Source organism: Microtus oregoni, unplaced genomic scaffold (genome assembly GCF_018167655.1).
Source record: "Microtus oregoni isolate MIOR12 unplaced genomic scaffold, Mior012 000027F_ref0000203, whole genome shotgun sequence".
Taxonomy (NCBI): Eukaryota; Metazoa; Chordata; class Mammalia; order Rodentia; family Cricetidae; genus Microtus; species Microtus oregoni.
The window spans coordinates 14,370,245-14,397,527 of NW_024543086.1; the positions used below are offsets into that span (position 1 = coordinate 14,370,245).

The 27,283-nt window shown below is 48.7% G+C and overlaps 1 protein-coding gene across 3 annotated transcripts in view; it reads left to right on the plus strand.

Moving 5' to 3' along the window:
• The window catches only part of Kcnip1 (potassium voltage-gated channel interacting protein 1), a 384,111-nt gene that overhangs the window by 144,790 nt on the left and 212,038 nt on the right, over positions 1 to 27,283 (plus strand). For 2 of the 3 annotated variants that reach the window (XM_041676246.1, XM_041676248.1), the window contains exon 1: positions 17,761 to 18,247. The exons of the other annotated variant lie outside the window; for it this stretch is intronic. In XM_041676246.1, coding sequence (XP_041532180.1) covers positions 18,187 to 18,247 — 61 coding nt within the window. In that variant the 5' untranslated portion in view covers positions 17,761 to 18,186. Of the gene's footprint in view, positions 1 to 17,760; positions 18,248 to 27,283 lie in introns of those variants that run through there. 3 annotated transcript variants of the gene reach the window in all.

The window sequence follows — 27,283 nt, forward strand, 5'->3', positions numbered from 1 at the left end:
GGTCTTGACTTCCTTGCTCATCTCCCTCCTTCCACTCCTCATTGGGACCTTGGGAGCTCAGTCCAGTGCTCCAGTGTGGGCCTCTGTCTCTATCTCCATCCATCACCAGATGAAGGTTCTATGGTGATATGCAAGATATTCGTCAGTATTGCTATAGGATACGGTCATTTCAGGTTCCCTATCCTCAGCTGCCCAAGGAACTAACTGGGGACAAAGCCTTGGGCTCCTGGGAGCCACTCTAAGTTCAAGTCTCTTGCCAACCCTAAGGTGGCTCCCTTAACTAAGAATTGTGCTTCCCTGCTCTCCTATCCAAACTTCCTTTATCCCAATCAACTTGTTTCCCTAAGTTCCCCCATCCTCCCCTTCTCGCTTTTCTCTCCCCATCTTCCCTAACCCCCATCCCACCCCACCCTATGTATAACCCCAGCAGCACAGACATTAAGGGCAACATTGAATAAATGGGACCTCCTGAAACTGAGAAGCTTCTGTAAAGCAAAGGACACTGTCACTAAGACAAAAAGGCAACCTACTGACTGAGAGAAGATCTTCACCAACCCCGCAACAGACAAAGGTCTGATCTCCAAAATATATAGAGAACTCAAGAAACTAGACTTTAAAATGCTAATTAACCCAATTTAAAAATGGGGCACTGAACTGAACAGAGAATTCTCAAAAGAAGAAGTTCAAATGGCCAAAAGACACTTAAGGTCATGCTCAACCTCCTTAGCAATCAGGGAAATGCAAATCAAAACAACTTTGAGATATCATCTTACACCTGTCAGAATGGCTAAAATAATAAACACCAATGATAGCCTTTGCTGGAGAGGCTGTGGAGGAAGGGGTACCCTCATCTATTTCTGGTGGGAATGCAATCTTATGCAACCACTTTGGAAATCAGTGTTTTGGTTTCTCAGAAAATTTGGGATCAACCTAGCCCTGGACCCAGCAATACCACTCTTGGGAATATACCCAAGAGATGCCCTATCATATGACAAAAGCATTTGTTCAACTATGTTCATAGCAATATTATTTGTAATAGCCAGAACCTGGAAACAACCTAGATGCCCTTCAATGGAAGAATGGATGAAGAAAGTGTGGAATATACACACATTAGAGTACTATGCTGCGGTAAAAAACAATGACTTCTCGAATTTTGCATGCAAATGGATGGAAATAGAAAACACTATCCTGAGTGAGGTAACCCAGACCCCAAAAGATGAACATGGGATGTACTCACTCATAATTGGTTTCTAGCCATAAATAAGGGTCACGGAGTCTACAATTGGTGAATCTAAAGAAGCTAAATAAGAAGGTGAACCCAAGGAAAAACATATAGTTATCCTCTTGGCTATGGGAAGTAGACATGTCACCTTTTAATAGCATCTGTTATATGCTGTTATTTGTTTTTCTTTCTCCAACTGTAGACCCCGGGGATGACATAGGCTCTTGAAATTGACATCGTAGTTTACTAGCCTGTGTGTGTTTCTGGGGACACAGTTCACAGACTTCATCAACTTTTCAGAGGGATTTGGTAAGTGTCAAGAGCCATGACATGAGGAAGGGCTTCCCTTGGGGTGGAGAGGCCTTTATTATCTTTCTGATACAGATAGGAGTTTGCTGAGCAAACCTTGGGTTTGCAGAGGGATAGAAAAAATGGCACCGAAGAAAGCTTCCTTCATTTAAGAGTTTCCATTGTTTTCTTGTGAAACAGTAAAGCAAAGCAAAACAAAAAAACATGTTGTGTGTACAAGAAAGTGGACTGTATGTGCACAATCCATCCATCCATCCATCCATCCATCCATCCATCCATCCGTCCATCCCTTCACAGCTTACTGTAAGCAGCCCAGGAGACATCAAGCCCAGAAGTCCGCATTCAGCTCAGTAGTAAGCAGTCACTGTGGACATCATGCATCTCTGACCAGAGAGAAAGGTATTATAAAACAGGGAAAGGCTTCCAGGTAGAGGTGTGTGGGAGGTGCACCAGAATGTGCAGAATCCAGGACCAGAAAAAACATTTGATAGAAGGCAAGAAAAGGTGTGTTGAGAATGTAAACTGGGGGCGGGAGAGCATCCATGTGAGCAGAAATGCCTTTAAGAACCCACACCATCAGGCCCCACAGCTCACTGAGGATTTCTCATTTTTCTCTATGGACAGTGTGTTGAGGAGCCAACCAAGCCAGCATGGCTGTGCCAAGGCTCTCAATCACAGTAGCTTAGCAGGAGACTCTCACTAGCAACGAAGAGGAGACCTGTGTCTGCTCCCCCGAGCCTGAAGGGCACTGGTAGGGCAGATGGAAGACTGATGGCCAGGCTCCACCATAGTGACTGAGCAGCCCGGGAGTTCAGAAGCATAAGAAGAGGCTAAGACAGTTCGATCCATCACCTCAGCAGTGCCCCCGACAAATAAGACTGCTTGCCAGAAACAGCAGAGATGCCCTGAGAGAAGGAAAGCCAGGATGTTGTGTCTGTGAGCTAAGAAGAAATGAGGTTGTCTGGTGGCTGCCAGAATCTGGTCAGGGCATGGTAGGAGTGACCACCAAGCTGCAGGATCTTCTTTCCATCTTTCCCTAGCCTGCTCATTATACCCTGCTCTTCTATCCCATGCATTATTCCACCCCAGGGTGGTTCTGAATAGACCACTACATAAAACTGTGCATCATCTGGGACAGGGACCCCAGACCCAGCACTGTGCTTGTCTCTGGAACATTCCCGAACATGCCTCTCTTGTGAATCATTTGGGAGGCATACAGGCTCAAACATGGAGGAAGGTGCCTCAGAACTGCTGGAGCTGGAGCCCAAGACCAGATCCAGTCTCAGAGAGTCGGGTTAGTTACTGGGTCTCAATGAACATTTGGAGGACCAGGGTCTCCTCTCCTCCTGTGCCAGAGCCATGCCAGGGGTCCTGAGACATCTACAACAGTCAGGAAGTATGAGCCAGGTACACACAGAAGAAGACAAGGCTCTGAGAGCCCTTGGCCCATTACTGAGGAGTTCACCTACCCCCTACTCCTCGCTGGTGGAGGGAGTGAAGGGGATAGTTTTTCTCAACCACCTTTAGGCCAACACCAATATGTGAGAAGTGAATTTCTTTTTTTTTAATTTTTTTCTTACACTTGGCATTTCCCAAGCGTTTGCCAATCAATTCCTTACCATGGCTGTTTGAGGCAGGTGACCGGCCATTCTTCTACTCCAAGGTCATGGCATTTGGCAGGTGTTAGAAACCTCTAAATTGATACATCAGGAGCCATGACTAGTACTGCATGGCCGTGGGTCAGCTGACGAGTCTCTCTGTTCATTCTCTGGCTGCAGAGTGAAGATTTCCAAACAAACTCACCCTAATGGGGAAGGCATTTGTTCAAAGGCCTCTTAAAGCAACCAAAGTTGGGCAAATCAATGGCATTGAACCTCAATCTGGCTTCTCTTCTGAGCATTCTACTTCTGTAAAGGGATAGAGGAAGCTCTAACCAAGTGGCACAGGGATCTTTTTGTGCTCAGAAAGACATATGTATCATGAGTAATAAAAATCCAAAGACTGACACTGTGGTTCAACCTGAAGGTCAGAAAAGGACAACAGCCAATCACTGGCTCTTCCCTCTATTCCGGGAATCCTCAGAATGAGACTACCTGAGAGCTGTCTCTTCCAGTCTTATAATCTATTCTAGTGCTGAGATTAAAGGCGTGCACCACTACCTCCTGGTTTCTGTGGCAAACTAGCATGGCTCCTGGGATTAAAGGTGTGTGTCACCACCGCCTGATCTGTAAGGTTGACCAGGGTGGCTCTTTTACTTTCTGATCTTCAGGCAAGCTTTACTTATTAAAATTAAAATGAAATATTACTACGTACGTACATACCATACCATACCATACCATACCATACCATACCATACATCTTAACTGATGTTGGTTACACAAATTCACAGGGAGACATGGTTCAGAACTACATGCACAGCCAAGTGGGAACCAGCATCAGTAAGAGCTGAGCCTGGCTTGTGGTTGGTGCCAACGGCAGGTCCTGATTTGACTTAACTACATTATACAAGATGTCACCACTCACCAGCATTGCCTTTGAATCTATAACCCTTTTTAGACAAAAATACTATTTAGAAAACTACACAGGGCTTCTTACTGCTCCAAAAATTGAGATCCCAACCCTTTCCTGAGGACCTAGGACTCTGTGCCTTCTGGTCTCTCTGCCTCCTCTTGTCACTGTGGTCCTGCCCCATTACCCTTCTCTCTGCACCTGTGTATATCAAACCCACCTCTTCACACTGCCTGGGTCACTGCTCCCCCAACCATCTGCCGATTTCATGCACCCCAAATACTGTATTTGAAGGAAACTTACCCTTTTCAGAATTCAAGTTCTCGGGCTCCAGAAAAGAGGAAAAATGTCAGGGCTGGTCATTGATGTGTGCCGATGCCAACAACACAAACAGATGTGTGTAGGTGTATAGTGGATAGCAATCAACAGTTAATGGATGGATGGATGGATGGATGAATATATTGCACAATGGAAGATGACATTTCAACAGAAGCCAAGAGAAAGTTGTCTGGTACAAGTCCCCAGCCGGATTTATGTTTCTGGTTACTTGTGGAACCCTCCCTCATTACTAATGGCCTTTGGATTCTGTCACGATTTGGGTCTCCCACCTTGAAGCCACCTCTGTGTGCTGTCACTAGGAATGCACTTCCCTAGACAATTGTGAATCACTACTCTGGGCAATCTGGTTCTTGGTACAATACCAGTCATTTATATTCTAGTCTGAATTCCACATTAGTGCCAACTTTCTCAAAAAAAAAAAAGTTAATCAAGGGAAAGGAGGAACATTCTGGGGCAGAAGCCTTTTCATGTACCCATGGTGTTGTGCCTCATGGAAAATGAAGAGTAAATTTAGTCCAGCTCTAGAGGGAAAGTCATGGATGTGAAATATCTCAGTACTGTAAATCATGCCAGAGTCTACGCAGATCCTCGAGTACAGTCCCAGCTCTATTCCTCTCCTGCTCACTCCAGAGCAACTTTGAAACAAGAGGTCCAGTGTAACATCCCAAGTCCCTTTCAGCATTGGGCAGGGTAGTGCCGTGAGGTACCTTGTTTTCCAGGGTTGAAAGATTAACTCTTCCTCTCTTAAGTTGTTTTGAGCCAGACAATTCATCCTATCTATAGAGAAAGTAATATACTATAGAAAATGGCACACAGAGTTGGGGCTGTTGCTGTGATAAACCTGACTGGGTGGTTCTTCGGAAATATTTGCAACTGCAATGTGGAAGTGTTTGGCACTTTAATGTGTTGGAAGCAGAGCTTAATGGACCATTCTGTTGAGAGCTTGGAATACAAAAATCCTGAGAGAAACATGGAAGTCAAGACGTCTGGATGAAGAAGTTTGGGAAAGGAACACGAGCTCTATTGGAAAGTGAGCGGGTTAAAGACCATTGTGCGATGTTTTGGCAAATGTGTATGTATTGACATCATTCTGTCCATGTTCTGAGAACTTGTATCAAGTTGAATTTAAAGATGATGGACTAATTAATTTGTTTGATGGGGAAAATTTTCAAGACAGGGAAACAGGCTGTGATGTGGCTACTGTCTGCTGCTCTTATCCAAGTCTATAGTGAAAACAGCATAAAGGTTGGCTCACTATAAATGCACAGTTTGTAGAATCAACTAACCTGGGCTCATAGGGGCTCACAGTTACAGAGACTGAACCAGCAATCGGGGAGCCTGCATGGGTCTGACCTAAGTTCTCCGTTATATTTTATGGTTGTGTAGCTTGGTGTGCTTGTGGGACTCCTAACAGTGAGAGCAGATGGGTGGGCAACTCTTTGGCCTGCTTTAGAGACCATTTTTCTCCTACTAGGTTACCTCATCTAGCCTTAATATGAGGGTATTTGCCTAGTATGATTGCAACTTGATATGCCATGTTTGGTTGATAGTCCTCCTTTTCTGATTTGGGGAAGAAGGGTAGGGGTTGCTGGGAGGAGAGGAGAGAGTAGAAACTTGGGACAGGATGTAATATATGAAAGAAAAATAAATAAAAATAAAGTGTGCAGTTTGTTGAGGATAAGAACCTGAGCAAGTTAAAAATTATAGCCACGAGAGCCGCAAAGGATGCTGTAATTGTTAAAGAGAACCGAGAAAGAGGTTATAATTGTTAAAGATCGATATCCTGCTCTGTCTTGGGACAGTACACGTGTGGCTGGGACAGGGTGTAAAATGACACCCATCAAAGATTCTAACTTTGAAAAATGCAAATCTATTTCAATAGAGAGAACTTGAACAGAGAATTCAGCTGAAGGCGTTCTCTGCTCCTTGAAAGCAAACCTAGGGAAGTGTTTTCCTAAGATCAGAACACAAAGCTACTAACCTGTGCTTCCTTAGAATCAGGCTCCATCGCCCTCCTCTCTGTACTAATTCCTGTTCTTCACACTCCTGAGAAGCTAGCAGAGGTTGGCTTCATCACCTTTATGGTAGTGGCATTACCATAAAAGATTCAAGATTATAGGGAGGGTTTCAGAAAGCAGCTTCAGGCAGTGTATGTCAGAGTCAGAGTCTTTACAAGAAGTCCCTCAAAGGCCACCACGGGAAGCTGTGGCGTGGGGGGGGGTGTACCACAGAGACCCCAGGATGCTGGAGATGCCGGAACTGTGGAACATCTACTGGGCAAGCTGTGTGCATGTAGTGAAGCTTATTCATGAACAAGGCTGTGTGTGTTACAAGTGGCAGATCAGGAAGCAGAGGATATAGCTAAGCCATTTAGAGCCCAGGGTTTCATCCGGAGTCCCGGCCAGATGCAATGGTACGGAACTGCAAGAGTTGGTGTTGTACCAGCTGGGTTTTGGTGTTGCATTGCTCTAACTAGACCTTGCTATATAGCCTTCTATTTTGGAAGAGAATGTTTACTCTGCACCATTGTATAGTTGTACGATGTTACTTGTTTTTGCTTGTACAGGAGCTCATAGTTAAGAGATTGCTTGTGTCTCAGGAGAGACTCTACGTTTATACTTTGAGCATTAAACAATGCTGAAACTGTTGAAGGCTATAGATGGTTTTGCAGTTGGACTGAAATGCAGTTTGCATTATGAGAGGGTCATGAGCCTCTGGGGACAAAGGATGGGGACAAATGACATACTCTTTCAAGTGATTTGTTTGAGTATCAAGTGGACAAGCGGTAGACTTGTGGGGTTTTACATTGCTGTCAACTTGATGGGACTTAAAATCATCTAGGAAGTAAAACTTTGGGCATGCTTATGAGGACTTTTCCCAATTAGGATAAGCGAGGTAAGAGAAGATGACCTGCCCTAAATGTAGGAAGCAACATGCCATGGACCGGATCCTGGCCTGAATAAAAGTGAGCTGGGTGATGGCATTTATCTCCCTCTGCTTCCTGACTGTAAGTGCGTTGTGGCCAGCTGCCTCAGGCTGCTGCCACCATGACGGGCTGGTACCAATAGCCCAAGTAAAAGCTTCCATCCTTAAGTTACCTTTGTTGGGGTGTTTTACAACAGGAACAATAAGAAGGCAGTGTGCCACCACAGGCCCAAGGCACAGTAAACCTTTTGTCTTCGTAAATTGATTTCCTCAAGTATTGTTGTGACAGAGCCGACTAACACATACAGAAGCTGGGGAGGGCCCATGCCCAGAGCTTTCAGATGATCCAGTTGCTTCTTGCTGACTCAGACCCTTGTTTCAGTCATGAACCAGTGGCTTTATTAAGCCACTCATGATGTTTGTATCAGTGTTCTCCAGCTTTAGGTTTGGGAAATCCATAGATGGGATTCATGGTGCACTGTTGCCTGGCCCAAGAGGCTCTTTCTATGAGTATGGAAAAGGCTGACTCCTTTAGTGCGTGGGAAAGGGGAGGTCTGTGAATGAAATGAGCTGTTGGCAATGGCCTCTGGTTGGTGAATTCTTACTGTCTTTCTTTTTGTTAAGATTTATTTATTTATTATGTACACAACATTCTGCCTCCATGTATGCCCACACGCCAGAGGAGGGCGCCAGATCTCATTACAGATGGTTGTGAGCCATCATGTGGTTGATGGGAATTGAACTCAGGACCTCTGGAAGAGCACCTGGTGCTCTTAACCACTGAGCCATCTCTCCAGCTCCCTTACTGTCTTTCAAGGCTCAACTCAGACAACTCTTTGGGAGAGCCTTGCCTAGTCCATTTGCCCTCTCATTTTTCTTTCCTAAATTACATTATATGCCCCTCCTCTAAGCTGATGTCCCCTCTTATCTGAATGCCATTGACCTGTCTTCAAATGTTCTCCTCAGGACTGTGAGCTTCCTGAGAGAAAGACTCTCTCTCTGCATCTTTGGTTGGGGCCATCCCAGGACAAGTGAGGCCAAGCAGGTCCCCAAGCAGGACCCCAAGCAGGACCCCACATTGACTAAATTGCTGGAGGAGGAAGTGGTTAAGAGATTATATATCACAAATGGCAGATACCCCAGAAACTGCAAGTGTGGGAAGCTTATTGTAGTGATCTGGCCTCAGGTCGTTTGCCTTCCTAAGCCTCCTTACATTCAGGATCATTAATTCTTCATGAACTGTATCTCTTCTGCACTGCACACCAAGCTGAATGTGAAGCTCCTCTGCCTAGCATTCCCCCATCTGGAACAGCCCTGTGCTGTGGACACGAATACTAATGCACCCCCAACATTCCAGCCCAGAAGTGAGCCCAGGACTATCAATTAGCAACTTTAGCACCAGGATGAACCTAACACACTCGGATGTGGTGGGTCAGCTCAGTGCAAGACGAGACAACAGAAACCAGAAAGAGCCCAATGGGCAACCATTGCCAAGGCCATCTTGTGGAAACAAGGAAGACTTCACATAGAACACATAGAGGGGGGAAGCAGCCTGGATTTCCATGCTTTCTACTTTCTCCCTCAGTTCATGGGGGAAAGGATGGTAGCCATTGTTCAGCACTGGTAGAGGTAGCAATTCTTCCCAGACCATTACTGCTGCTAGAGCTGCGGAATTCTCCTCTTACCCCCCCAAACCCCGCCCGTGGAAGGGCTGGGCCATATGCACGGATTCTGTTGTCAACCAAGACAAAGGCTTTCCCCAGCTACTCTTCTGCGATGCAGGGGAGCCATTCTCAAGAACAGGAAGACAAGCAAATGCCTTTGTCACCCCACTTCTTCATGGTCATGCAGTCACCTCCTTCTTTTTCTCTAACTCTTTGTTCCCCTCTGGCTTCCTTCCCATGTGTGTGGAGAAGAGCTTGGGTCTTGAAGGCAGATAGAGATGAGCCCAGAGCCTCACTCTGTAGATCATGTTAAGTTTGTGTCCGGGGCAAATGCCGTCATCAACCTGCATCTCGTTTACTAACCTACAAAATGGTGAAGAGAGCATGACCTGCCATAGGGACACAGCTGGGATCTCTGGTTACTCTAGTGTGCTGGCAATGTTGCTTTGCCTATTTCACAAGCGGCTGAACTTTAATTTCTGTTCCATGGTCCCATTTCTCTCCGTCATAGAGAAAGCACAGTTAGTTTAAGATACCTGGTCTCCAACATTGCCTGTACATTTGGAGTACCGCAGTAGAGGTGGACTTCAACCAGACATTTGCTGTCTCTCTGTGACTTCTGAGCCAGCCAGTCTCTGGCTCAGGGGCATGATTCTTCTCCTTGCCAGATTTACCCAGAAGGGACAGATCAAGACTCTCCTGCTTCATGCAGGCATGAAGCCAGCATCTGTGCAGTATTTCTGCAGAGAGGAGGCTGTAGCTGGGAAATCACTCTAGCAAACCTAGTCTTCTGGGTTCTTCTCTCAGCTTCCATATCCCACTGGAGGCTGTGCTTCCAACATGCTAAGCAGACACCAACCCCCAGGCTCCTCAGACAGTCAGCAATGAAATCTCCCTCTGCTACTTTCATACTAACCGATAAGAGACTGTTTCAGGCTTTTTATATCATGCTAAGTCTCCATGAGTCAAAATCCAAGAAAGTGACCCACCGTTTCTCTGTCATGTCAGCTCAAGCAGTAGAAGCCATGGGCCTCAAGCATGGATCTGGGTAATTGGTTACAGGAAATACCAAATTCCATGAATATCTCCCAGCTTTACATTGCCTTGTTTGCTCAGACCTTGTCCTGGGGTCAGGCCTCAGCACAATGGTGTTAGGAGTCCCACCATCTCTCCACCAGGACTGCTTTATTTCCAGGCAGCTGGGTGCACTGGGAACTGGAGCCTGCTGACAGGTTTAGTGCCCCGGTAGGCTGCTGGGTGCACTCGTCCACTTATAGCTGGCCTTATTACTAATTATCAGATCCTCTGACTGCCTCTCATTCCTTCTGTGTTCTCTTCCTCCTGGGTCTTCATTTGTAGAAGCCGTGGAAGCAAACACATCCTGCATGTGCCCTCTTAGGCTGTGGACATGGCTCCAGCCCCAGAGCCTTAGGAATGCCCTGAGAGTGGGACCTGTCAATCAAAGGGTCCAGGACCCTGTACCCTCGCTTGATTTCCATCCTTCAGCGCTGAGAAAATGCACCATGTCTGCCAGTCCCCAGCATGCTTCTGCCTCCCCAGAGGAAAATCCAGTTGCCAGGGTGGCAGGAGGGGCACTGGGGGCTCCAGAAGCAGAAGGACTGAATTGCAGGGCAGCTCCACCACTCACTTCTCCTGTGACACTGGGCAGGCTAGCACCCTCTCTGCGCCTTACGTGCCTCATATACTAAATGCGAGCTAATGAAAGTGCTGGCCACATGGGGCTATTGAGATGATTAAGTGAGGTTAGGCATGTGACTAGAACATGGTAAGAACTCCAAGGAGGATGGCTGCCCTCATTAACGCAGTGATTACATAACCAGGGAAGAATGATGCCAGGAAATGAAGACACTTGCCCAAGATGATGAGAGGGAGTGTACACACTTGGAGAAGACAAGAGCGCATTGATTGTCTGCCATCAACACCACAGTCAGGGAAGGGAAGATGACCCGTGGCCTCCCTCACCCTTGCCCCATCCCCACTCAGAGCCTCATCCCTGGCCCCCCACTTCCTCTGATGCTCACCCTTTTTGTGTGACTCCTATACCCTGACTCTCACCTTCTTTGGCTGACCTAGATTCTGACTTCGGTGGTCTCAACTTTGACTTAACCCTAGGATTCTGAGTGGGGCTGGCCAGTGGCCAGAGTTAGGCCATGTGTCCTGGATTCCGACCGTTCCCAGGGGATGGCTGGGAGGTGACAGTTCTTTGTCAGCACAGTAAGCACAGACCTGTCAGCCCTAAGGCAGGCTTGGCAATGACAAGCAGAAGGCACCCACTAAACACCCTCACTTGAATGTGACTGATGACTGTGGAAGTTAGCACCAAGGTGACAATGACCTTGAGCCTTGAAGCCCTCCAAACCTTCCATAGAAGCCCTTGCATGCTGCCCTTAGTGAACCCTAGGAGTTATCATGTCTATTTTATAGATGTGCAAACTGGGCTTTATAAAGTTAAAATCACATAGCTCAGAGACAAATGAATCGCGTACCTTCCTTCTTCCATGAGTGGCATTCCTTGACCTGGATGTCCACAAATGTGTTTCGTGGGAGAGCCGTGGATTCTGTGCAGTGTGCGCGTGTGCTCATGCACACATGGTTGTTTTAGGGGGAAATGTCTTCAGTGTTTCTTGACACTTGATTATTTGAACAGATTTGAATCTACCCATCCTCCCTCACCCATCCCTGGAGAGCCACCCCGTCAAGGCCCGTGAAGTGTCTACCCTGTTCCTAGTGTAGTGTGGGCACCAAGCCTCTGGGCTCCAGGAACCCCCCTCCCCCGCAGGATCTGGGTAACTCAGCAGTCTGCTGCCAGAGACTCAGCTGCGTGGGCGGCTGCACTCTCTCTGAACTCAGCCGGCCTCGGTGGAGTCTGTGCTAGAGCATGAAGGGGGATCCCTTGGGGCAGTGCAGCCATCAGGACACGTGGCAGAGCCTGTGAGTCTGGGTGTCCCCAACTCCCTCCGCCCTTCCCTTGCAGTGCACATTAGTCCTGCTCCCAAGAGAACGTGATCAGCTTCGATAGATGAGACCATGCTTGATGCGCAGGGACGCTGTCTAAGAGGATGCTCGTCCTGAGCCCAAGTGCTGTTCAAAGGTCCTTTCTTTTTCCTGCAGGAGACAGGGGGAATATATGCAAAGGGACCCGCAGGGGAAATTGAGGCATGGGGAGATGATGCTTTCTAAGTCAGGACTGCCATCCAGCTCCAGGGATTCTCACCAAGCACTTTGATAATCTTAGTCAATTTCAGCTTCACCCAGTTTCTGCCAAAGAAAGGTGGGGGATGGGGGACTTCCAGAGGTTAGATACTTTGCCCAAGGTCACATAGCAAATCTGAAACTCACACCCTGACTTGAACATTGCATTTGCTTCCCTGACCTGTGAAGGTCCACAGCAACTGTACCATCGGTCTGCACAGGGTTATCCTGTTTTGATCCTCTGAGCCTCTGCCACCCCAAACATCCTTCTTTCTCTCCAGCATGACCTGAGATTGTGAGGAGCTGGTCTGCTGGACGGACAGTCTAATCTGCAGCCATACACTGGCAGCTCTCTGGGTTCAGGGATTCTTGCTTTTGCTTACTCAATGTGAACTCATGCGATCAGGAGTGACGGGTCAATGATGCTCAATGAACAGGTGCAAAGTCAATGGCTGAATAACTCAATGAGCCCTCAGGTAAATGACAACATACCCACTGAGCGCTTTGGGAAAGGGGACCACTGCTCTTTCTCTTTATCGGTCTTGACCCATCCTCATGCCAACCCATATGTCAGATGAGGACATGGACGCCCAGAGACACATTGAGTAGAAAGGACTCGGCCCTGGAAGCTAAGTGAGAAAGTCATCTTTCCATCTTGAGTGGTGTCGGGCTGAATAGAGGAGGCTCTGGACCAGGTTTAGCTTCATGGGTGGAGTAGGGATGGGGATGTATGCAAAGAAGGAGCCTCGGCCTTTGCTTTCTAGAGCTCCCAGTCTATTTGAGGAGGCCTGACTTATGCATGCAGAACATTTGGGAAATGGCACAAGACAGCAGCGAACAGCACTGAACTGCACATGATCAGGTGCCAACCTCATTCTCTGCCTTCACTAATCTCAGTCTTAATACCAGATGGGGACCCCAAGAATAGATTCTTCTACCCGACAGATGAAGAGCAAAGATGGAAGCCACGGGGAAAGCTGAGGCTTCCTCAGTTCTGTGCCTGGTCTACAGCGGTAGGAGCAGCAGGTGTCCACCCTCGGTCACAGGCTCAGCCACGTATCAGACACCTACTGAGGGCCTTGTGAGAAGCATCTTACCAACCTCACAGCAGCAGGGTGAGGGACAAGTCCATATAATGTACAAGATGGAAGTAAGGCTCAGAGAAAGAATTCATCATGCCCAGAGTCCCACAGCAAGGGGCGGGATGCATGTAAGTCCAGTTCTACCTGCTTCCGCACTCCAGATGCCTCGTTACTTCTGTTTGTGGTGGGAGGAACTGCCACTGACCTGATGGACAGGAAGATGCGAGGTTGAGGGGAGAATAAGTAGGAAGGAAAGGAGAAGGGGACAAAGGGAAGTGAGGTGAACAACAGAGGAATGAAGTAAGAAAGGGAAGAGAGCAGGAGAGTGGGCAGAGGAAGGGAGGAGAAGGGGCTTGACGTTAAATATGCTCAGACAAGCAGCCACATGTTTCCCTAGGATCCCTATAGACCTCTGACCACCCCACCCCTTCTCCCCATCCCAACAGCCTCCAGGAATCCCCTAACGGAACACTGTTAGAAGCTCACATCTGAAGGTAAGCCTTGTTTCCAGAGCATTCTGAGGGTGTCGTCTGGACATGCTCAGTATGACTTGGACATTAGGGACTTGTCCCTTGCAGTTCCAGCTACATGAAGTCCATAGTCAAGAGCTAAAGTCAGGGGAGTCTCCATCTTTGATTGCAAATGGACACTGTATGCACACCCATCTTTGTGTGCAGGGAGCCTGGAGTGGATCTGCAATTTTTCTGAAAGAGGGAGAGAAGATAGAGAGAGAACCAGTGTTCTACCCTTATGCTTCATTTAAACTGAATTATTATGCTTGAGACTCAGTCTCCGAATGCAGCCAGGCTAGGGGTTATAGCTTTAATTTGATGAATTGGGAGCACACAAAAATTTAGTTCATACTAGGACAGCTGAGAGGGGAGTCAGAGCTGGAAATGGGGTATGAACAGGCGAGCTTATCTGAAGAGTAGAGGGACATGCAGACCTGAGACTTAGGTGAGATCAACAGGATGAAGCTGTCCTGGTAGCCAGTACTTCTAGTCAGAGACTGCAAGACAGGTAACCCCTGCAGTCGGAGTGAATGATGGCCTGCTCCTTTGGCAGCCCCTCCCCTTCCCACATAGTCTGCTGCTGTGCTGCAAGTTCCCAAGGGGCAGGAATGGGGTCTGCTTTTGCCTCCCTTCTCTCTGGTTCCTCATGTTCTTCTCCATGCGTTCCTCAGACTTCCTTGTGAACATCTCCCATGTGATATCTGGTCTTCTGTTGTGCAGGGGTGTGTTTTGTGTGTGTGTATGTGTGTGTGTGTGTGTGTGTGTGTATGTGTATGTGTGTATGCACATGTGCGTGTACTTGGTGCTTATCTGCAGATAATACCTGCTCCTTACAGTAATATCAATAATTATTGGGCTATTGTGAGCATGACTATTTGGTTGAGGGTAGATATGTCGCAAACAGTCAAATGAGTGAGCCAGAGTGAGTGAATGAATCTTCACTTGAGAAAGTGCGCTTCTTCAAGTGGTCAAGAATAATCTAAAAATCGTCCATTTTTATTAATTAATTGATAATTGAGTGTGGTAGTTGGATGAGAATGACCCTCAGAGATTCTTATATTTGATTTCTTGGTCCCTAGTTGGTGGAAGTGTCAAGGTTTAGGTGGTTTGTTTTTGTTGGAGGAGGTGTGTTACATGGGTTGGGCTTCCAGGGTTCAAAAGTTCACACCACTCCCAGTTTGCTCTCTCCCTCTGGTGTTTGTGCATAAGAGTGTAGCTCTCTGCTACCCGTCTGCCTGCCTGCCTCCCTAATGCCCTGCTCCCTGCCTCCCTGCTTCTCTGCCTGCCTCCCTAATGCCCTGCTCCCTGCCTCCCTGCTTCTCTGCCTGCCTCCCTCCCTCTCTGCCTGCCTCTCTCCCTGCTGCTGTGCTCCCTGTCATGAAGGGCATAGACTCCCCCTCTGAAACTCTAAGCAAGTTCCCAGTAAAGCCAGATAGGGAATAAGACAATGAGATCAAGGGCTTTAAGGTGGGAAAAGAAGCCTCAAGTGCCCTGGAAACTACTGCTGGGGCCAGGAAAGGCTCTTTCTGGGTGCCCGGAGAGGCTACTGCTAGGGACAGGGAGAGGTCCCTGCTGGGAGCCAGGAAAGGATTTTGCTGGGGACCAGGAGAGGAATGGAACAAAGGTGGGCTGTGGATTACCTGACAGAGAAAGGGATGAGGAATAGTCTAGGCAGAGGATATGCAAAGGCCCTAGGGCAGGGCCATAGAGGAGCGTGTATAGCTATACTGGAGCGTGTATGGCTAGATTCCCCCAAAGGACGACCAATAGAGAGGGAGAATTAGTGGAAGAAGCCAAGCTACAAAAGGCTCAGGGTGTGACTTCATGTTATTCCCATGGCCCAGAAGCAACAAAATGCAATACCTGTGGAGGAACTTAGCCACGTCTGGCCTGTAAAATGAAGAGAATCTTCTGTATGCTGCTTCTTCAGAGGACTGTATGGGAAAAATGAGAGAGAGCCCTTGGCAATCTCTCAAATTCTGCCTTGCTTATGGGCATTCAGGTCATATGCCTGGCAGAGCCCCAAGGAGCAGTTTGGCATGCTTCCATGTGGCATCCCTGAGAAACTGGCTAAGCCCCCTAGGACAGTACCATGCTCTCCTCAGCAGAGAGGCCCCCTCTGGTCCTTGAGTCACACTAGACCAGTTGTCTTCTGGGAGCCCTCACTCCAGCCCTTCCTCTCTCTCCCCAGAGGATGGGAAAGAGGCAGGAACCAATTCCTATGTCCATCATTATCCAGTACTCCAGGGGAAGTAGCTCCAGCGAGTCTGAAACATCTAGAGGAGAACTGAGGCTTTGAATTGGGTGGAAGCCAGATGTGGCCTTTTCAGCCTAGAATCCTAGTGCCCTGGTCTGCCAACATGAATGACCCTAGAGACTACGAGACAGCCCTGGATAATAAATCCTAACCCTAAGTTCTGGCTGGAGGACTTCAGGCAAGTTCCTCATTAGAAACAAGCCTCAGTTTCTCTCCATGGCGATGGCAGGCCCTACCTAACTAGCCTGTGGGGCTTTTGTGGGTGCCACACGGGTCATGTGATTCCACAGCAAGGGGCATTGCAAACAAAAGGAGCATATAGCTCTGAGTGCACTGTCCCTGCTGTCCGAAATAGGACCCAGTTTGGAATCTGAGCAAGAGTTAAGTGCCGTGGAGGTGAAGCATGCTATTCCAAGTCCCTGGGCCAAGGTGCAGATCATGTGTGGCCCTGAAAGGCAGCTGATGGTCTGGGTGATGGGAGGTAGCTCTCCTTATTGTCATATATGCCTGGAGTCAGACTGTCTTCCGGTATGTGTGAGTTTATGTGGGTGTGAGAGAGAGCCGATGGTTTTTTGCACCATGTACACATGAGGATCTTGGCTGGGGTCTTAGAGATGCACCCCCATGGGTGTATTATGGATTTGGAGTCTGTCTGTGTGCAGCACAGCCATGTCTGTGTAGGCTTGAGGGACCTGTGTCCATATGTTCGGGGTAGTATATATGTGTACGTGTTTATGAAGCCATATGTTGAGGGACGCTGTGAGCTCCAAACACAGCATGTGTCTGTGTGATGCAGAGGAAATGACTGGACACGGATCTGGGGAGCAGCCTGGGTTGGGGAATCTCAGTGCAAATGCACATGGAATTCTCAGGGGAAGTCCAGACAGACAAGACGGACAGGCAGCTGGGCTGGGGAAGAGGAAATTCCTGAGTTTTCTAGAGAGACACACCTGCCATCAGTTGCCACCAGGAGGTGAGGCCGCAGGTCCCCAAATCATCGCCTTTTCATTGGCAATCCGCAGTGAGGCTTGAGGAATCCTGTCACTCGAAGGGGGAGGTCATAGAAGAGAGACTGCTTTCTAAATCCTAGGGCACTAACTCAAGTGCCACCCCGCTGTTCTAACTGCAGGTGAGAGGGCCAACAGAAAGGAAGAGGAGACTTAGAAAAGGGGGAGGGGCAGCAAGGGCCTAAGGGGATCCGCAGCTACTTCCCTCTCCCTATTTCCTGTCACTAGAAATGAGCCCAGGACTTGGAGGGGAATCATCAGATCCCCAACGCCTCCTAGAGAGTTTAGGGGAGCCCTTTTTCACGGGTGGGGTAGACTTTCCTTACCCCAGAAAGGCAAGCAGTGGTTAACTGTGATTTTCTCTCAAGTCAAATGAAATCTCAACGCTCTCCAAGACACACACACACACCCTTCTCACACTCACATACTGGGGGACACCTGCTGACCCCTTCCCAAACTGCACCCACCAGCCTGGTCCCTGACCAGGTCTGTCTGCCCAGGAGGGCATTCCCGGTGTCCCGCACAACCAGGGGCAGTGCAGTGCAGGCAGCAGGACTGGGTCCCTACCCCGCCCCTCCGCGGGTCCCCGCGGCTGCCTCTACCACCCCAATCGCCCGGTGCGCACTCCGGCTCCGCTCCGCGCCAGTCTCTGGCGCCGTTCATTCATGATTGGTACTCGGCCCCTTGAGACCCAGCCCGAGAGCGGGGCGGAGCGGCCGGGCGGCAGCAGGGGCGGGCGGAGCGCGGCTCCCGCACCGCACGCGGCGCGGGCTCGGCAGCCTCGGCCGGGCGGGCACGCCGGCCCCGTGTCCAGCACCAGGCAGGCTTCGGGGCTCAGGACTCTGCCTTCGGCGAGGGCAGAGGTCCGGTGGGGTGCCCGCACTGGGGGGCGCCAGCGAAGGCTCCCGAGAGCCGCTGGCCCTGGGAGTCAATGCATGTGCCCGGCTGAAGACAGCAGCAGCCAGAAGCTCCCGGCACCCCGGCCCCACGCTCTCTGAATACCAAGCTGCAGGCGAGCTGCCCGGGGCTTTTTGCTCTCTTGCTTTTCCTCTCCTCAAATTCAGAGTGGGCAATCCATACCGATTTCTTTTCAGGGAAGGGGAAAGACAGGGCCTGGGGTCCCAAGTCACACACAAGTCTTCGCTGCCATGGGGGCCGTCATGGGCACCTTCTCATCCCTGCAGACCAAACAAAGGCGACCCTCTAAAGGTAAGTTCTCTGTCCTCCGTTTTCTCCCCTGGATAGGTTCGGGGGTACTGGGTGTTGTGTTGGGATGCAACGTCTGTCTCCTTTAGTTCCAAATCCCCTAGCAGTGAAGGTTCTGGACAGCCTCTTGTATCCAAAGGAGTAAGAACCTCGTGGGAGGGTTGGTGTGAACACCCAGGGGCAGCAGTCAGGGGGGCGCTGACCCCCCTCCAGGGGCCGCTGGACCCTTCTATTCTGGGAAATATACGGGAGCAGGACAAGGCGGATTCACAGGTGGAGAAAGCTGCGTTCTCTGGGCTGGGCAGAAATGTTGGGAGGTTCTTGACGCTCCCATGAGGGCTGATGTTGGTGCAACCTCGGGCATCCTGCAAGGGTGCTTATACTCATGAATGCCTCCTTGCGAATGGCGCATGCCAGGTGCTCACCTGAGAGCCTCAGCATGAGGAAAGACAGTGATTTGCCTGTCCACCCTTAAAACCTCTGCAAGCCAAAAGGAATCAGCTACATCTAGGTGGCAGACCCCCCCCCCCAGGCATGGTCCTGGGACATGGGGGAGTCTGCAGGAAAGAACACAACACAGCTAGGATAAGGTGTATGTACTGCTAAGGTCTGAGGACTTGGGGTGGGGGAGGCAGAGATGGAGAAAACTGTGAAAAGGTGACTGGGGAGGTGCGGGGGGCGGGGACAACATGAAGTTCACATATCCTGGGACCTTCCTGTTAGGAGCCTGCTCTACAGCTGCCTTTCTCCAGCTGTGGCATGCCCATCAGCCCTGGGACAGTTGTTAAATGTCCATGTGGAGTTGGGTGACCTTGTTGGGCCAAGGCTCACAATGCAGGCCTCTTTGTCAACAGACAGAAAGTTGCTTATAGGGATAAGAAAGACTGGAAACAATTAAGATAATGATGGCCTTGGTTTGTTTAATGCTCAAATGCCATTGCAGACAGCAGAAGGCTTCTAAACAGTCTCACACTCAAATGTCCAAGTTCTGATACTTAGCATATTGTGACTACAGGTGGGGGCACAGTGCCCACCTTATGCTAGCTAGTGACCAGAGCTGTCTTGGGTGATAGCAGGCCCTGGCTATCACACAGTGAGTCTCCTCGCCCGACCCGTTTCTTCTCATCTTGGTTGGGTTCACAGATAGAGCTACCCAGGAAGAAAGGGTCAGACGAGCTGGCTGAGCATCAGGGAAAGACTACCGCAGGTGCAGACCCCAGGTGATGAGCTGAGGCTGGCATGGCAGCCCAGAATCGGAAGAGGCTTCTGCTTATTTGCTGGCATCTTCACCCTGTAGGGGAGGCACTGATGTTATTCAGCAGCCCAGAGAAAGGCAGGTGTGCAGAATTTGGCCGAAGGTCTACGTGCTCTGAGCTCTGCCTCTCCTGGATCCCAAGGTGCTGCTTCACTGGGATAGTATTCAACACCAAACCCAAGCCTCCTCTCCCATCATGAAGGAGATGATGGACAAGGATATGAGGTCCCACCGGCCATGTAGGGGACTGTAGGGCACAGTTATCTTAGGTTTATTTTTTTTCCTTAAAAAAAAACAATCTACAATGTCTGTATCTCTTAGAGAGGAGGCAGACATCACATTAGAGATCTGTGGCTATAATCCAGTGTAGTAGAAGTGCGAATCTCAGTCCTGCCACTTCAGTCTTGGACCATGGAAAAAATCTCACTTCCTTTAAGTCTCAATTTTCACATACATCAACTGGACGAGAACACTAGCTTCCATGAGAAGCTGAAGCAAGTGGAAGGAGGGAGTGCCTCATCTCACACGCTGTGCTTTCTGAAGCCACTAAGAGAGACTGTAGTAAGAGCAAAAGCATGGACGAGTGGTGGCCAAGGAGAAACATAGAGCCATAGGGCTCCAATGTTATCCTCTACCGATTCCAGTCTCTCAGTCCCAAATCCAGGTCGCCTGGGGTCAGCGCCTGCAGGATTCCAGAGGCCACAGCATTTTCTTCTCTTTCCTAGGAACTTAAGAAAGAGGAGAGTGAATCAACACTCCCTGTGTGTGCTGCCATGGAGTGCCTGGCACCGTGTTTTATTTGAACATTCTCATCTGATCTTTATAAGAGCATCTGTGGCTCCTGGAAAGTCCAGGCTCACTGAGTGGGTCTCCAAGCTAGCCCTTCTCTTCAGAGCAGTAGACATCAGCTTGAACTGTCCACAAGTGCAACCATATACCTGTCCCCCAGGCATTTGTCCCCAGGACAGAGGTCAGTCTCACTGTCCTGTCCATCAGAATGAAAATCAACACAAGACCCTTCTAGGGAAAGAGGCTTAAAAATATGAATATGAACAGGGTTCCACTGGGAGGCTCATGAACAATAATCCTATCTTACCCTGGTCACTTTCTCCTTTAGTGTTTTGATCTCTGCAAATGGGAGGCATTCTCCTGGACATTTTTTTAGGTTCCATTTGGCTCTCAGATTCTAAAGGTTTTATTGTCGGTGCAGTCACTGGAGCCACCGCTCTGATCTCTGAATTGTCGGGCTCAGATCTAATTAGATGCAGTCAGGAGGGAGTGGTGGTGACTTTCAACAGAGGAACCTGTCTCCCTGCTGGGTTCAAATCCAGGCACGGCCACTGACTAGCTGCATGACTAAGCCTTGTTTTCCTCCTCTGTGAATCATGGACAGTAGTGGTTTACCCTTTGAAAATAGCGGTTGGGTTGCATGTCTGTGTGTGTGTTTGGGAGATGATGGAAGGCAAGACCCTGCACAGACCCTGCTACACGATCAGCGGTCAGCATCTTCTAGGTCCTGTTCAATGTGTGGCCGCGCTGCTTAGGCCATCTCAATGCCTAGAATAAGGCTATCCTACAAGCAGTCTTTCAAGCCCTTTCAAGCCCTGTACAGATAAGCAGGACCAGAAACCGGGCACCAGGATGCTGAGCCTCTTCTATGGCCCACAAACCTCTGCACTGTGGCTGATCGTGGAAACACCACAGTTGACTCAGCCACGGCTCCAAGTGCTTAAAGACAACTTGGAAATACATGTGCAACTTTAAAACAGGGTGGCAATCCAGTGTGGTTAGTGCTGGGGGAAAAATCACCTAGCTCGACCTCATGCTCGGGAAACACTCCCCAAAAGCAGCCAAAATCTGTAGTAATTTAAGAGCTTTGCCACTGAAGAAAAATATAGCATTCATTTTCTGTCCTGTTTGGGATTTTGGTGTATCTTTAATTGAAAATGGGAAAAACTTGCCTGGGGGTTTCAGGCCTTGTCCCCAGTCCTAGGTAGAGTTTCTTTTGCCAGCAGTATCAAGAATGCTCCCCTGCCCCCTGCAAAGACTCCACTGATGGTTTGAATGTATGAGCAAGGCTGGCTAGAGTGAGGGGCTAAGCAGAGGACCACGCAGGTGCAGTTACAGTCTCTGTGGGAATCAGGAGACCCCACAAAACACTGGATAAGCCCCATCGACAGAAACTGGCCTGTCTGTAGATAACTCCGCGTTATCTGGTGTTGCTCGGGTGACTGATTTCCAATTCATCCATTCAGGTTCAAGTACAGCATTCAGAACTTTGAGAGTCTAAACTTTAGACTACCGTGGTGCCCACTGAGTCATTGAGAAAAATTCATGACTATCAGATGATTTTTATAGGCAGAGTCAAATACGAGAGTGGTCTTGTGGGTCCTAAATCAGAGATCCCTTTGGAAAATTGTAGAGGCACAGAATTCCTGATGAGCCTGGCCTTGAAGTGGTGGAGGAGGTAGTGTGTTAATTCTAGAGAGCCCTGGAAGGCAGCAATTGGCATGGTTATGAAGAGGCAGTGATCCCAAACCACACCAGCCTGGGCTCAGAAACCATTGCCAGAACACTTTGCCTGGGAAATACCCCTTTTCCTCATCTCTGACAGGGTTGTACCAAGCAATAGGCATGAGTGCGCCCTTGGATCTTCTCATCTCAGTATCTCTCTCCAACATTTAAGTTCTGTAAGACTCTGACCCCCAGTCTCTGTTGCATTTACTAATTCAAATTTCACCCAGATTCCAAGAACTCACTCAGCTGTTTTTATACTCAAGTATCCTTCTCCAGAGCACACAGAGAAGTGACTTCTCCCATCTGAATTCCCAACATTTGAAAGGTGTATGGTCTCCTGACTCACAAGTCATGCTTGCAGTCAGTCGATGGAGGTGCTAACCCTCCCCTCATCACCTCAGTATAGACTCCTTGGGCGCCAGAAATGTGTCTGACTCCTTCTTCACAGTCTCAGGCTTTGCACATAGTAGGTACTCAGCAAATGTTTTCCAGTGGAAGCTACTACCCAGGAGATGGTTGGTCTCTCATTATTTCTAAGAACTGCAGACTTCACAGAAAAAGTTAGCTTACCACTGGAATTCTAGTTGCCAGTCCCTCTGCTTGAATGCATTCCGTTATTTGGTCTGTTGGCTTCGAATTAGCTTTGTCCGTGAAGTGCACGGAATCTGTTCACCATTCAGCAAGCAAGTGCTGAGAACAGTGTTTCCACTCCGCAACTCCTGATATCCATAGAAGGATTGGGCAAAGGGACACGCTTCCTAAATCCAGAGGTGCTTTCAGTCCAGTTCCAGGAACCCGACAAAAACTAAGACCCCTTTGTCTACCTAGAAGGGCTTTGCCCAGTAAATGCTTTATGATTGTGTGAGCAAGTGTGTTCCTTAGCAGGTGAGGGAGTGATGGATTGCTGCACAAATAAGAGACTCAATAAACGAGAAAAATGAATGAAGGAGCAAGTAAATAATCAAATGAGCGGCAGAGGATGATGGAATAAGTATGTGATTAAATGACCGTATCCGTAAAAGAATGAACGCATGCATGGGTGAAGGATGACGTCCTGGGGAAAGTGTAGCAGAGGACTGTCTCTTTATGAAGGACAGCAATGATTGTGCTACATAGTTTCTGTTCCTCAGCATTTGTCTCAGTTCATGGCAGCTGCTAACAACACAAGACCATAGGCTGAGTAATTTAAAGAAAAAAAAGTTTATTTGGGTCCACAGCTCTAAAGATCAGAGGTGAAAATAGCCCACTGGTGACTAGTAGCCTCCTTGATGGCTGAGTCCTGAAATACACAGAGGGCATCCCAGGGTGAGTGGTACCATTGGGGTTTCTTCTCTTCCTTTATAGCCTCCAGCCCTCAGGGATGGGGCTCCACTCCGAAGACCTTATTGGATCCTAATCAGTAACCTCCCCAAAACTCTAAATACTAGAATTTAACTTTCCACCCTCTTAATACTTCATGATGGAAATTAAGCTCTTAATATCAGCTCCAGGGAGGATGAACCATAGCAACCCCACAGGAAAATGTGAGGAATCAAAGGCACAGGAGAGTTTAGTGCTGAGAGTCAGTAGCAAAGCTTATTGGAAGTACCTCCTAGAACACATCTTAGAAGGGCCTGGGAGGTATTGCTTACTGGTCGGTATGTAGTGTCTGGAGGGAAAGTAGAGGGAGAATAGGCATGTCTCTTGACTTCAGACTTCTGCTGGAAGAAAGGCAGGGATTATTCTCCAACGTCACCTCTTGTTTTCCAGATCCATTGTTATCTGGTCTACATGTCCGTTTGTCCACTTGACCAACCCCATAATTCTGCTCTAACACTGCTCCCTGGTGTCATTTCTGCCTAAGATCAACTCCAGCTCCTGCACCTCCCTCTTGTTACGTTTCCAACTTGGGACAAATGGCTGAGGTGTCTGTTTAGCATATCAAAGCAGACCTGGCCTCCCAGTTCTTTCTGCATCCCTCAGTCTCTACCAGTTACATGGCCCTCTTGGCTAGCATACCAGACACATCCCCTATCTTAGCCTTCTCCAGGGCCTGGACTGCCCTTCCCTATATAATCTAACCATTTCTTTTATCCACTCTTTTTGTACCTTTGGGCCTCCTGGCTGCTGCACCTGGTCCTCCTCTCTCCCTTCTCACATAGCACAGCTTGCTCTGGTCAAGTCCACTCTGGGCTTTCCCTGAGGTCCCTGCCTTTAGCTATGCTCTCCCACATAGCCATAATAAACCCTCCTCTCCACCACACCTAGGACTAGTCATGTCCTCTCGTTTCCTTTGCTTTCTTCCCCGTCCCCCAATCTGGTGCTGAAATCCAGGACCAGACATGTCCCTTTTCCTTTCTATTTTTTTTTTCATTCTCTTCCACCTCTATCCCCCAGTCATCTGGTAAACTCCTACATATTCTTCAAGGCCCCACCCAACATCACCTCCTTCACCACACTCCTGCAGACAGAGCATATCTCCTCCTTCTCTTATCCCCCATGGCTATTGATGCTGCACCACACACACACACACACACACACACACACACACACGCACGTGCGTGCATGCACACACCCATGCACATACCCATGAGTGCACACACACCCATGAGTGCACACATACATGCACCATGCACACATATACCCATACATATACCCATACATGTGCGCGCGCGCACACACACACACACGCACACAAACACACACACCCATGTTTACACACACACACACACACTATCTTGTACACATCATGGCTATTATTATGGGTTTACACAATTATCCCTCTGCCTTGCTCTCGGGGGCTGATTCTTATTCCAAAACCCCTGTCAAGCTTGACACCTGGTCTAGACTTGATGGATGTTGGCTGTGCAGAGGAAAGAATGGATGGGTTGGTGTGTGTGTGTGTGTGTGTGTGTGTGTGTGTGTCATGATGACTAAGGGGCACAGGAGTACTTTAGTGCAGAGGAGAAATCCAAGACCCAAGTCCGTGCCTAGGGAGAAGCCTGCAACATTCTGCATGATGCTCCCATCCATCAGGCAGGGAAGGGACATAATTAGAAAGGAAAGAGGGAGAAGAAGAGACCAAGGGTCCTGGAGCTTTCAGAGAAACTAGTTTCTGCTCTTCAGCTCCCTCCAGGTGCTATCTTAAGTAGGTCACCTTCTAGAAGTAGCCATAGTCAGGTGGGATATTGTTCTTTTCCCATGTGCTGACTAGCCATGGCAGTAATACTTTGGATTAATTCTTACTATTCTGGTTCCTATTAAAAGCCTGTTCAGAAGCAAGAATAAGACCTCATTAGAATCAGAGTGCTGAGAGAGAGTGGCATGACGGTTTGGACCACTGGGTCAAGGTCACAAAGTCTCCTCTTGTGTCATTCTATTTGTAGGGATGCTCTACTCCATTCAACTGTGGCCTCCGACTTTATGCTCCAGGGACGTAGAGCCATTATAGCCATGGTCACTGACATTCTGGGTCATTTCATAGCCATTCCCACCTATGGGAAGTTGTCAAGTTCAGTTGGTAACAGAATCCCCAGCCACAAGGTCTGAAATCATAGATCAGCTTTCAGGGCCAACACTAATACCCCAAACTGGCCCAGCCTCCACCAGATGCCAGCACCTTGCTCTTCCCATTGCTAGGGTTCTTGACCTTAACCCTGCAGGACAAGATGCTGTGATGGTCCCCATTTTACAGATGAGGAAACTGAGGCTCTAAGAAGGGAAGTGCTTCACTGAGGCCCTAGGGCCAGAAGACAGCATAATCTGGGTCTGGCCAGTGGTAGAGTCCAAGCTTGGAAGCTCCATGTCAGTCTCCTCCCTTCTGGCCTCATAGCAGGAGCCCGGAGGACATGGGGGGCCGTCAGCAGGGGAGTGTGGGTGTAGGAAGTAGCATTCAAGGATAGGCTGAAGCTTTTCATTAGCCATACTGAGCAAGTGAACTGCCTGCAGGCACCAAGAAAAATACTCTTAGCGTGTCTCAAACCACCCCTGGATCTGCTTCCATTTTCTCTGACACCGTGAAAGCTGGAGTTTGAAATGATTGGGGGCAGAAGGCCAATTAGCAAATTCATTAATAAGATTAAACCGCTCTCATCTAATCACTTATGTGAACTAGATTTTCCTCCCTTTGTTGCAGCCATCATGGCCTGTCAGGGAAGGAATCGAGTAACTATTTAAGCACCTTCAAGTTTGTGAGGATCTCAGACCTCCAGTGCGAGGCAGCCCATTTGGGGTTTCCCCGTGGTCTAGATGGGCAGGAGGGTTCAAACAGTTGCTGAGTGGTATCCACGCCGAACAGGCAGATGCAAGAGGCTGCTGTACATTTGCAAACACATGGCATCCTTCGCTCAAGCCTGATCCTATATATGTATGTGGCACAGCTACCAGGAGCACATACTTACGGCTTTGTGCTTAGGCAGACCTGAATTCTCTGCAATGCACTAGCTTCATGGCTCTGGCCAGGTCACGTTGTATACGTAAGCCTTCATCACCACATAATCTAGAAGGCTGGGGCACCGATAGTAATTCCCTTCAATATTCAGAATGAAGTGGAATAATATGTTCAAGGTGTGATTCAGTACACAGGAAGAATACAATCAAAGTAGCTCATTACCCTCTGGGTTTGTGCTGGTCAAAGTATGGCCTCAGATCAGCAACTTCACCCCCGATGGGAATTTTGTAGGAGTGCAGAATCTCAGGTGCCAACTCAACCTTAGAAAATCCTAAGCTGTGTATTAGCAAGATTCCCAGATGGCTTGTAAGCCCACCAAGCTTTGAAAAGCAGCGGGCCAGAACAGGCATTGTAAAAATACATACATTACATGACCTAAGGTCATCAAGCTGGAAGGGACCTCTGGAAACCTCTGGCTCAAGCTTCTTATGATGGCTGATAAAGATGAAGAAGGATAATGCGCTGTCCATAGTCTCATGTCTTGACTGTCAGCCCAGCTGACGACCCTGGGTCTGCAGATCATTTCATTCCTGTGGCCCGAGATTAGTATTTCTGCGACTGAGAGTTTCTTTCTTTTTAATAAAACAGGAGAGGAGGACTAGGCATACCCATTAATTTTTAGAACTTTACGCACACGTGTGTGCCTGCATGATTTATGTGCTCCACATGGCTGGAGGAGGCTGGGGAGGCCAGAAGAGGGTGTTGAACCCCCTGGAACTGGAGTTACAGTAGGTGACAAGCCACCATGTGGGTGCCAGGAACTGAGCCTGTTAGTCCAGCCAAACAAGAGGACAGATCCTGATTCTACTAGCCTTCCATTAGCTTTCTCCCCATTTTT